The sequence below is a fragment of the Lutra lutra genome, chromosome 2 (assembly GCF_902655055.1).
Source record: "Lutra lutra chromosome 2, mLutLut1.2, whole genome shotgun sequence".
Classification (NCBI taxonomy): domain Eukaryota; kingdom Metazoa; phylum Chordata; class Mammalia; order Carnivora; family Mustelidae; genus Lutra; species Lutra lutra.
In genome coordinates this window covers 41,566,278-41,579,660 of record NC_062279.1, presented here as the reverse complement: position 1 = coordinate 41,579,660, position 13,383 = coordinate 41,566,278, and the positions used below count along the sequence as shown (strand labels likewise).

Sequence of the window (13,383 nt, the reverse complement as noted above, 5' to 3'; positions counted from 1 at the left end):
AAGTTCTTATCTCTCAATAGTTACCCTGAATGTAAATGGGCTAAATGCCCCAATCAAAAGACACAAGGTATAGAATGGATAAAGAAAACAAAACCCATCAATATGCTGCCTACAAGAAACTCACTTTAGACCCAAAGACACCTCCAGATTTAAAGTGAGGGGGTGGAAAACAATTTACCTCGCTAATGGACATCAAAAGAAAGCTGGGATGGCAATCCTTATATCAGATCAATTGGATTTTAAGCCAAAGACTATAATAAGAGATAAGGAAGGACACTATAGCATTCTCAAAGGGTCTGTCCAACAAGAAGATCTAACAATTTTAAACATCTATGCTCCTAACATGGGAGCAGACAACTATATAAACCAATTAATAACAAAATAAAACACATCGACAATAATACAATAATAGTAGGGGACTTTAACACTCCCCTCACTGAAATGGACAGATCATCCAAGTAAAAGTTCAACAAGGAAATAAAGGCCTTAAATGACACACTGGACGAGATGGACATCACGGATATATTCAGAACATTCCATCCCAAAGAGACAGAATACACATTCTTCTCTAGTGCACATGGAAGATTCTCCAGAATAGATCACATCCTCGGTCCTAAATCAGGTCTCAACTGGTATCAAAAGATTGGGATCATTCCCTGCATATTTTCAGACCACAATGCTCTGAAGCTAGAACTCAATCACAAGAGGAAATTTGGGAAGAACCCAAATACATGGAGACTAAACAGCATCCTTCTAAATAATGAATGGGTCACCGGAAAATTAAAGAAGAATTGAAAAAATTCATGGAAACAAATAATGAAAACACAACGGTTCAAAATCTGTGGGACACAGCTAAGGCAGTCCTGAGAGGAAAATATATAGTGGTACAAGCCTTTCTCAAGAAACAAGAAAGGTCTCAAATACACAACCTAACCCTACACCTAAAGGAGCTAGAGAAAGAACAACACAGAAAGCCTAAACCCAGCAGAACAAGAGAAATAATAAAGATCAGAGCAGAAATCAATGAAATAGAAACCAAAAAAACAATAGAACAAATCGACGAAACTAGGAGTTGGTTCTTTGAAAGAATTAATAAGATTGATAAACCCCTGGCCAGACTTATCAAGAAGAAAAGAGAAAGGACCCAAATAAATAAAATCATGAATGAAAGAGGAGTGATCACAACCAACACCAAAGAAATACAAACAATTATAAGAACATATTATGAGCAACTCTATGCCAAAAAATCTGATGATCTGGAAGAAATGGATGCATTCCTAGAGACATATAAACCACCACAACTGAACCAGGAAGACAGAAAACCTGAACAGACCCATAACCAGTGAAGAGATTGAAACAGTCATCAAAAATCTCCAAACAAGGGGCACCTGGGTGGCTCAGTGGGTTAAGCTGCTGTCTTCAGCTCAGGTCATGATCTCAGGATCCTGGGGTCGAGCCCCGCATCGGGCTCTCTGCTCAGCAGGGAGCCTGCTTCTTCCTCTCTCTCTGTCTGCCTCTCTGCCTGCTTGTGATCTCTCTCTGTCAGATAAATAAATAAAATCTTTAAAAAAAAAAAAATCTCCAAACAAAAGCCCAGGGCCAGATGGCTTCCCAGGGGAATTCTACCAAACATTTAAAGAAGAATTAATTCCTATTCTCCTGAAACTGTTCCAAAAAAGAGAAATGGAAGGAAAACTTCCAAACTCATTTTATGAGGCTAGCATCACCTTGATCCCAAAACCAGACAAGGATCCCATCAAAAAAGAGAACTACAGACCAATATCCTTGATGAACACAGATGCAAAAATTCTCACCAAAATACTAGCCAATAGGACCCAACAGTACATTGAAAGGATTATTCACCATGACCAAGTGGGATTTATTCCAGGGCTACAAGTTTGGTTCAACATCCGCAAATCAATCAATGTGATACATTAATAAAGAAAGAACAAGAACTATATGATACTCTCAATAGATGCTGAAAAAGCATTTGAGAAAGTACAGTATCCTTTCCTGATCAAAACTCTTCGAAGTGTAGGGATAGAGGGGACATACCTCAATATCATCAAAGCCATCTATGAAAAACCCACCACAAATATTCTCAATGGAGAAAAACTGAGAGCATTTCCGCTAAGGTCAGGGACATGGCAGGGATGTCCATTATCACCACTGTTATTCAACATAGTACTAGAAGTCCTAGCCTCAGGCATCAGACAACAAAAAGAAATTAAAGGCATCCAAATGGGCAAAGAAGAAGTCAAACTCTCACTCTTTGAAGATGGTATGATACTTTATGTGGAAAACCCAAAAGACTCCACTCCAAATCTTCTAGAACTTGTACAGGAATTCAGTAAAGTGTCAGGATATAAAATCAATGCACAGAAATCAGTTGCATCTCTTTACACCAACAACAAGACAGAAGAAAGATAAATTGCACACCAAACCATAACACCTATGAATAAACCTAACCAAAGAGACAAAGAATCTGTACTCAGAAAACTATAAAGTACTCAAAAAAGAAATTGAGGAAGACACAGAGAAATGGAAAAATGTTCCATGCTCCTGGATTGGAAGAAAATATTGTGAAAATGTCTATGCTACCTAAAGCAATCTACACATTTAATGCAATTCCTATCAAAATCCCATCCATTTTTTTCAAAGAAATGGAACAAAGAATCCTAAAATTTATATGGAACCAGAAAAGACCTTGAATAGCCAAAGGAATATTGAAAAAGAAAGCCAGTGTTGGTGGCATCACAATTCTGGACTTCAAGCTCTATTACAAAGCTGTCATCATCAAGACAGTATGGTACTGGCACAAAAACAGACACATAAATCAATGGAACAGAATAGAGAGCCCAGAAATGGACCCTCAACTCTATGGTCAACTAATCTTCGACAAAGCAGGAAAGAATGTCCAATGGAAAAAAGACAGTCTCTTCAATAAATGGTGTTGGGAAAATTGGACAGCCACATGCAGAAAAATGAAACCGGACCATTTCCTTACACCACACTCAAAAATAGACTCGAAACGGATGAAGGACCTCAATGTGAGAAAGGAATCCATCAAAATCCTTGAGGAGAACACAGGCAGCAACCTCTTCGACCTCAGCTGCAGCAACTTCTTCCTAGGAACATCGTCAAAGGCAAGGGAAGCAAGGGCAAAAATGAACTATTGGGACTTCATCAAGATCAAAAGCTTTTGCACAGCAAAGGAAACAGTTAACAAAACCAAAAGAAAACTGACAGAATGGGAGAAGATATTTGCAAACGATATATCAGATAAAGGGCTAGTGTCCAAAATCTATAAAGAACTTATCAAACTAAACACCCAAAGAACAAATAATCCAATCAAGAAATGGGCAGAGGACATGAATGGACATTTCTGCAAAGAAGACATCCAGATGGCCAACAGACACATGAAAAAGTGCTCCACATCACTCAGCATCAGGGAAATAATAATCAAAACCACAATGAGATATCACCTCACACCAGTCAGAATGGCTAAAATTAGTAAGTCAGGAAATGACAGATGCTGGCGAGGATGCAGAGAAAGGGAATCCTCCTACACTGATGTTGGGAATGCAAGCTGGTGCAACGACTCTGAAAAACAGCATGGAGGTTCTTCAAGAAGTTGAAAATAGAGCTACCTTATGACCTAGCAATTGCACCTATTTACCCTAAAGATACAAACATAGTGATCCGAAGGGGCATGTGCACCTGAATATTTATAGCAGCAATGTCCACAATAGCCAAACTATGGAAAGAACCTAGATGTCCATCAACAGATGAATGGATAAAGAAGATGTGGTGTATAATTACAATGGAATACTATGCAGCCATCAAAAGAAATGAAATCTTGCCATTTGCAACAACATGGATGGAACTAGAGGGTATTATGTTTATCAAACATAAGTCAATAGGAGAAAGACAACTATCATATGATCTCTCTGATATGAGGAAGTGAAGAGGCAACGTGGGGGGTTTGGGGGACAGGAAAAGAATAAATGAAACAAGATGGGATTGGGAGGGAGACAAACCGTAAGAGACTCTTAATGTCACGAAACAAACTGAGGGGGGCCCAGTGTAGGGGGGGTAGGGAGAGGGTGGTGGGACTATGGACATCGGGGAGGGTATATGCTATGGGGAGTGCTGTGAAGTGTGCAAACCTGGTGATTCACAGGTACCCCTGGGATTAATAATAAATTATATGTTTGTAAAAAATTAAAAAATTAAAAAAAAATGTTTATATTCCTCAAAGTCACCTACAGATTCAATATACTTATCAAAATCCCAATGGCATTTTTTTATAGAAATAGAAATCCCACCCTGAGATTCATATGGAACTAGAAAGGATCCTGAATAGTCAGAACAATCTTGAAAAAGAACAAATTTAGAGGCCTCACATTTCCTGATTTCAAAATATATTACAAAGCTACAGTAATTAAAACATTACAGTATTGGTGTAAGGACAGACATACAGACAAACTTAACAGAGAAGAGAACCCAAAAATAATCCTATGTGTATACAGTAAACTGATTTCCAGCAGAGTGCCAACAGTACACAAGGGGGAAAAGATAATTCCTTTTTTAAATAGTACTAGGAAAATGGGTATCTGCATATGAAAGAATGACATTTCATCTTATACCCTAAACAAAAGTTAACTCAGAATAGATTAAAGGCTCAAATGTAGACTTGACACTATAAAACTAGAAGAAAACAGCTGAAAAGTTTGTTGGCATTGACACTGGCAATGATTTCTTGAATGTGATTCCAAAAGCACAGGCAATAGAAGCAAAAATAAACAAGTGCATCTACACAAAAATAAAAATCTTCTGTGAAGCAAAGGAAACAAGGGATTGAAAAGGCTGCCTATAAAATGGGAGGAAATATCTGAAAACCATATATACAATAAGGGGTTAACATCAAAATATGTAAGAAAGTCCTATAACTCAATAGCAAAAAACAAAACAAAAGAAAAACAACAAATCATCTGAATAAATTATGGGTAAAGGACTTGGAGAGACATTTCTACAAAGACAACATTCATATGGCCAACTGGTATGTGAAAAGATGCTTGACATCACAAATCATCAGGAAAATGTAAATCCAAACTAAAATGAGATATCGCCTCATACTTATTAGGATGGCCATTATTAAAAACAAAACGAAACAAAAAAACAGAGGATAAGAAGTGCTAACATGCATGTGGAGAAATTAGAACTCCTGTGCATTGTTGGTGGGAACTGAAAATAATTCAGCCACTATGGACAACAGTATAGATATTCCTTACAAAATAAATAGAACTACCATATGATCCAGTGATCTCACTTCTGTGTTACCTTTATCAGTGGTAATTGAATCAGGATATCAAAAGGAGATTTGCATTCCATGTTTACTTCAGCATTATTTACAATGACCAAAAGGTGGAAACAACATAAAGATCTATGCATGAATGAATGAAGAAAGAAAATGAATTAAAAAATAGACTATTATTTAGCCATTAAAAAAAGAAGGGAATTCTGTCATAGACTACAAAATGGATGAACCTTCATCATACTATGTTAAATGAAATCAGCCAGTCACTGAAGGACAAATATACTATGCGTTTCCACTTACATGAAATAGCCAAACTCAGAAACAGAGGGTGGAATAGTGGTTGCCAGGGGTTGGGGAGAGGGGTAATGGGAGAATTGCTGTTTACTTGGTATTTGTCATGCAAGATGGAAAATTTCTAGAGATCTATTGTACAACACTGTGCTGACAGTTAATACTATCTACTGTGCACTTAAAAATTGAGGGTTATGTGTTTTTGATCACTGTTAAAAAAATGACTTTTCCTATCAGTCATCATTGAGGGCAGTGTTGTTATTGCCTTGCTGTCTATTTGCCTGAATCCCAAGCAGCCCTTCACAGTTAGAGCTGGAATCCTGTTTGGCCCTGGGAAGGGGTGGACCTCATTCCAGTCAACACACAAATTTCTCATATTTACACACACAGAGCTAGGGAGGTAGAAGCTCCAGGGATTACTTTTCAAAGGCCAGAACATACAAACTTGATCCCAAATAGATTTCCAGATTCTGGAATTTAGAAGAAAGTATCCAGGCAGGAAATGGTCCGGTTAAAAACTTCCCCAGATAATTTGGATTATATTAAGTACCAAGGCTTCAGGACTTGACTGAAGTGTGTTTCTAGATTTAGGTAAGATTTAAATGAAGGCAAATAATTAAATAAAGATATTCTATTACATAGTATTAGTGAAAGAGATAAATGGCGGATCTAACTAATCTATAGTATAAATAACCAAGAAACAAGTGCTGCCACAGGACCGTATCTACATAGACCATTTGCAGTCTGACTTATCAGCCTGTATTCAAAATTTCTAACTGAACACAAATGGAACACAGCTCTGATCACACACATTTATATTTATATTTAATATATACTATAACATATATATCATCAAATATTTTGTGTATAAAATACTTTATATAATATATAAAGTTACATACATATAATTTCTAAAATAATTTTTAACCAGAAACAACAACAAAAAAATGAACAAGGAATTTAGACATCAATTAAATAATTTTTTGGGTGTTCGATGTAGGCTCTTTGTACAAAGTAAATATTTTCTGGCTACCTTGTCAAATTATTTCATAAAGTTTTATGGGCTTCATTTTTAATTTATGTTTACCTTTTGCAAATAAAGGACTGTTCCTTTTAGTACAGCATAAAAAGTTTTCCATCCTCGCTTTCCTCTTGGAGCTAGAAAGGGGAAAAAAAATGGAAAATTTTATTTGACAGAAAGCAGCATTTTAGAAAGAATCAAAATGATCAACATGGTAATTGTGTTTCAATGTTTCTGGTTTATTAACTTCCAAAATTAATAATAATGATAACTAAAATTTTCTTGAGACTTTAACAAAAACAGGCAGTATTCCAAAAATGTCTTCCATGTACTATCTCACTAAATCCTCCCAATAATCCTGCGAGACAGGTACGATGACTCTTGTCTTTTTATAAAACTGAAGCACAGAAAGTAATCCACTCATGGTCACACAACTAGGAAGAGAAGAGAACAAGAATCTGAACCCAGGAAGCATGGCTCTATAGATATGACTTAAGGACTGGGAAAGCAAAGAGGCATTTTGGAAGTATATATTAATCTAAGAGAAAGCTTAAAAGGCTCATGTACCAGATCATCTATAGCTTTTCAAAGTTTCTAGAAATCATTAAAATCTCAGAATATAAATGGATTATAATTTTAGATATTATTATTCCTATGGCAACCTGTGGTAACTCAGTTGCAGATCTTGCCACACTGTAACAGTATGTTTGTTAAAATGTCACTTTTCAGGGGATTATGAATGAAGTGAGAGCAGGTACCCTTCATTTCTATAATTCACAGTACCTGGCACTGTGTAAGGCAGAGATTAGGTACCCTCATAAAGATTCTCCAAATTAATTTTCTTCCAGAAGTCCTTATCTTATTTTTGTTTATATTTTCTTGGAGTAAAAAGTAGAATTTCTCAACTGACTTATGTATACTTTTATAGACTATCCTAAAACAAAAGCACAGATTAGAAAAAACAATTTACTATCTAATCTTAATCCTAATTAAAATAATGTAACTGGAAAATGTTATTACCTGAGTGCCATTTTTCTTTTTCTTTTTTTTTTCTTTAAAGATTTTATTTACTTATTTGACAGAGATAGAGACAGCAAGAGGGAACACAAGTAGGGGAAGTGGGAGAGGGAGAAGCAAGCTTCCTGCTGAGCAGGGAGCCCGATGCAGGTTCTGGGATCATGACCTGAGCTGAAGGCAGACACTTAATGACTGAGCCACCCAGGCACCCCTGAATGCTATTTTTCTAAACATGTCTATCCAAATAGGTAGAGAGGACCACTTGTTCATATTCCTCCATCAACCATTTGGCTGCCTTTATGTTGTCTTAACTTGGATACCTAATTAAATTAGGAAATGTATTTTCTTAAGAAAATCCTTTAAATCTCCTTTGACTGAAGACTCAAGAATCTTTAGGGTTGGGAATTGTGTGAATATCCACCTACATAACACAGGTGCCCCTGCCAACATCATATTGATATATCCACCTGGCAAAAAAGGACTCAAAACATCCGCTCTGCAGGTTTCCAGGGAAAAAAATTAAAAAAAAAAAAAAATCATCCCATCTGCTTTCACTATGCAAGGTTTAAAAGTATGTACTCAAAAATAAATGATCAACAACAGTATACCACCATCTCCTTTATAAAGAGAGCCATAGATCATTGTGTGTGTGTGTGTGTGTGTGTGTGTGTGTGTGTAACATAAATGTTGAATGTACTGTTCAATAGGTGTCAAAATTGATATGGTTGATGTGAGAATGGTGCACACAGAAGTGACCACAGGCTGCACGAGCCATGGCAGAGCAGAACCAAAGGCAGCATGGTGTGCTGAAGGTACCTGACTAGAAACAGAACAGCTGGTTTCTAGTCTTGTTTTAAAACCATCTCACCCAAAACCCCTGAGTAACTCCTGGCCAATCCACCAACTTTTCAAAACTTCAGATGCTTCATTTAAAAATATGGAAAATTTACCCAAGTTAAGGCAAATTACTAGCTAATGGTGGAAAGTAATTTAGAGAAATCCCTTTTCTTTCTTGTTTTTCTCTTATTTTTATTTATTTAGTTTTTGCTTTTTCCCATCACCTTTAATCCCCATCCCCTATTTTACCCATTGCCCCCACCCAAATCATCGCTGGTAACCATTAGTTAGTTCCCTATATTTAAGAGTCTGTTTCTTTGTTTCTTCCTTTTTTCCTTTGCTCATTTGTTTCTTAAATTCCACGTGTGAGTGAAATCATATGGTATTTCTCTTTCTCTGACTTATTTTGCTTAGCATCACGTTCTCTGATCCATCCATGTTGTTGCAAATGTCAAGGTTTCATTCTTTTTTCATGGATGAGTAATATTCCCTTGTGTACACACACACACACACACACACACACACCATTTCTTTATCCCTTCCTCTACTGAAGGACACCTGGGCTGCTTCCATAATTTGGAAATTGTAAATAATGCTGCAACAAACATGGGGATGCATATGTGCCTCTGACTTAGTGTTTTTGTACTTTTTGGGTAAATATCCAGCAGTGCAATTACTGGGTATTTAGGGTAGTTCTATTTTTAGTTTTTAAAGAAACCACTGTTTCCACAGTGGCTGCACCAGTTTGCATTCTCACCAACAGTGCATGAAGGTCCCTTTCTCTCCACATACTTGCCAACACTTGTTCTTGAATTTTTGACTTTAGCCATTCCAACAGGTGTGAGGTGATGTCTCATGATGGTTTTGATTTGTACTTCCCTGATGATGACTGATGTTGAGCATCTTTTCATGTGTCTATTGGCCATCTGGATGTCCTTGGGAGAAATGTCTGTTCATATCTTTTGCCCATTTTTTAATTGGGCTATTTGTGTTTTGGGTATTGAGTAAGTTCTTTGTGTATTTTGGATACTAACACTTTAACAGATAGGTCATTTGCAAATTTCTTCTCCCATTCCATAGGCTGCCTTTTAGTTTTGTAGAGAGTTTTCTTCGCTGTGCAGATACTTTTAATTTAGTAGTCCCAATTGTTCATTTTTCCTTTTATTTCCCTTGCCTCAGGAGAAGTATCTAGAAAAATTTTATTATAGATGATGTCAAAGAAGTTACTGCCTGTGCCCTCTTCTAGGATTTTTATGGTTTCAGGTCTCACATTTAGGTCTTCAAGCCATTTTGCCTTTATTTTTGTGTGTAGTGAAAAAAATGGTCCAGTTTCATTCTTCTGCATGTTGCTGTACAGTTTTCCCAACACCAGTTGATCAGACTTTTTCCCATTGCACATTCTTTCCTCCTTTTTCAGAGATTAATTGATCATGTAGTTGTGTGTTTATTTCTGTGTATTCTATCCATTTCTATTAATCTATGTGTCCATTTTTGTGCCAGTACCATACTGTTTTCATTACCAATTCCGCAATGTAACTTGAAGTCTGGAATTGTGATGCCTCCACCTTTTCTTTTTAAGATTGCTTTGGCTATTCAGGGTCTTTTGTGGTTCCATACCAATTTTAGGATTGTCTGATCCAGTTCTGTGAAAAACGCTGTTGGTATTTTGATAGGGATTTGCATTAAATCTGTAGATTGCTTTGGGTAGTATAAGACATTTTAGCAATATTTGTTCTTTCAATCCAAAAGCATGGAAGGTCTTTCCATTTCTTTGTGTGGTCTTTGATTTCTTTTACTTCTTTAGTTACATTTATTCCTAGGTGTTTTATTATTTTTGGTGCAGTTGTAAATGGGATTGTTAATTACTTCCTGCTGCTTTATCAACAGTGTATAGAAATACAACAGATTTCTGTACACTGATTTTTGTATCCTGCAACTATACTGAATTTATCAGTACTAGTAGCTTTTGGGTGGAGTCTTCAGGGTTTTCTATGTAGTACTATGTCGTCTGCAAATGCTGAAAGCCTTTTATTTCTTTTTGTTGTCTGACTGCTGTGGCTAGGACTTTCAGCCTTTGTTGAATAAAATTGGTGAGAGTGGACATCCTTGTCTTGTTCCTCACATAGAGGAAATGTTCTGTTTTTTCCCATTGAGTATGATGTGGGGTTTTCATATAAGGTCTTTGTATATTGAGGTATGGTCCCTCTAAACTTACCTTGTTGAGGGCCTTTTTTAAAAAAAAATCATGAATGGATGTTATACTTTGTCAAATCCTTTTGATGCATCTATTTAAATGATGATATGAATTTTATCCTTTCTCTAATTACTATGTTATATCTCATTGATTGATTTGCAAATATTGAACCATCCTTCCAGTCTGGGAATAAATCCTACTTGATCTTGTTGAATGACTTTTTTTGATGTATTGTTGGACTTGGTTTACTACTATTCTCTTGAGGATTTCTGAATCTATGTTCATCGGAGATACTGACCAGTAGTTTTGTTTTTGTTTTTGTTTTTGTTTTTGTAGTGTCTTCATCTGGTTTTCTTATGCTAATGGTGGTTTCAAAGAATGAATCTGGAAGCTTCCCTTCTTCATCTATTTTTTGGGGAATAGTTTGAAAAAAAAACAGGTGTTAACGCTTCTTCACATATCATCATAAACACTCTTTAATCCCCTTGCCCTGTTTCCCCTATTGAACCACCCCACCCGTCTAGTAATCATCAGTTTGTTCTCTAGAGTTAAGAATATTGTTCCTTGGTTTGTCTCTCTTTTTTCCTTTAATAATTGTTTTGTTCCTTGGTTTGTCTCTCTTTTTTCCTTTAATAATTGTTTTGTTTCTTAAATGGCACATGTGAGTGAAATCATGTGGTATTTGTCTTTCTCTGACTGGTTTATTTTGCTTAGCATTATACACTCTATCTCCACCCATGTTGTTGCATATCGCAGGATTTAATTCTTTTTATGGCTGAGTAATACTTCATTGCGTATATATACCACATCTTCTCTATCAGCTAATCTGTTGATGAACACCTGGGCTGCTTCTGTAGTTTGGCTATTGTAAATAATGCTGCAATCAACATAGGGGACATGTATCTCATTGAATTAGTGTTGTTATGTGTTTTGGGTAAATACCCAGTACTGTGTTCATTAGATTATAGGGTAGTTCTATCTTTTATTTTTAGAGGAAGCTCCATACTATTTTTCACAATGGGTGCACCTGTCTGCATTCTGGCTAACAGTGCAGGAAGGTTCCTTTTTCTCCACATCCTTGCCAACACCTGTTGTTTCTATGTTGTTGATTTTAGCCATTTTGACAGGTGTGAGGTGATATCATATTACAGTTTTACACCCTATGTCCTATTCATTAGAGTGTTTAGTACATTTATATTGAAAATAATTACTGATAGATGTGTTATTGCCATTTTGTTACTTACTTTGTGGTTATTCTTGTAGTTTTTCTCCTTTCTTCTCTTGTACTCTTTCATGGTTTGCTGGCTTTCTTTAGTGAAATACTTGGGATCTCTTTCTTGTTATTCTTTGCTTATATATTACTGGTTTTTGATTTGTGGCTACCATTGGTTTATATGTAATATCTTCTGCATATAGCAGTCCATGCTATGCTGACGGTTGCTTAAATTGGAACCCATTCTTTACTCCTCTCATCCTCATGTTTTAGGTATATTGTATCATATTTTACATCCTTTTATTTTGTGAATCCCTTGGCTGGTTTTTACAGATATACTTACTTATACTGCTTTTGTGTTTCCTACTTCTCCTAGTCTTACTATGGCCTTTCCTTTCCTTTCCACTCAAAGGATCCCTTTTAATATTTCTTATAGGGTTGGTTTAGTTGTCATGAACTACTTTATTTTTTTGTTTTTCTGAGAAAATTTATCTGTCATTCTGTTCTTTTTCAAAAATTTTAAATTCAATTAATTAACATATAATGTATTATTAATTTCAGACACAGAGTTCAGTGATTCATCAGTCTTATATAATACCCAGGGCTCACTACATCTTGTGGCCCCCTGAAGGTCCATCCCCCAGTTATCCCATCCCCTCATCTCCCTCCCCTCCAGCAACCCTGTTTATTTCCTGTAGTTAAGAGTCTCTTATAGTTTGTCTCCCTCTCTGATTTCGTCTTCCCTCCCTTCCACTATGATCCTGTTTCTTTTTTTTTTTTTTTTTTTTAATTTGTCAGAGAGAGAGGAGAGCGAGCGAGCACAGGCAGACAGAATGGCAGGCAGAGGCAGAGGGAGAAGCAGGCTCCCCGCCAAGCAAGGAGCCCGATGTGGGACTCGATCCCAGGACGCTGGGATCATGACCTGAGCCGAAGGCAGCTGCTTAACCAACTGAGCCACCCAGGCGTCCCCCTGTTTTGTTTCTTAAATGCCACATGAGATAACATAACTGTCTTTCTGTGATTGACTTCTTTTGCTTAGCATTGTCCTCTTTAGTTCCATCCATGTCATTGCAAATGGCAAGATTTCATTTTGATGAAATCATTGATGGCTGAGTAGTATTCCATTGTATATATACATATACACTACATCTTCTTTATCCATCCGTCACTCTATTCTGAATGATAGTCTTGCTGGATAGAGTATTCTTGGCTGAAGATTTTTCCCTTACGGCACTTTGAATATATCATGCCACTGTCTGCTGGCCTGTAAAGTTTCTGCTGAAAAACCACTGATTGCTTAGCAGGTTTCCCTTATAAGAAATGTCTTCTTTTCTCTTGGTGCTTTAAAAGTTTTTTTTTTTTTTCTCTACCACTATTTGCCATTTTAATTACTATGTGTCTTGGTGTGGACCTCCTTGCATTTATTTTGTTGGGGTAATCTCTGTGCCTCCTGGATATGGATCTCTTCTTCAGATTAGGGGAGTTTTCAG

At 36.5% G+C, this 13,383-nt stretch overlaps 1 protein-coding gene across 1 annotated transcript in view; it reads right to left on the bottom strand.

Annotated features, from left to right (window-relative positions):
• PSD3 (pleckstrin and Sec7 domain containing 3) overlaps window positions 1-13,383 on the bottom strand; it is a 735,018-nt gene that overhangs the window by 79,293 nt on the left and 642,342 nt on the right. Inside the window, 1 exon segment of the mRNA XM_047717270.1 lies at window positions 6,699-6,769. Coding sequence (XP_047573226.1) covers window positions 6,699-6,769 — 71 coding nt within the window.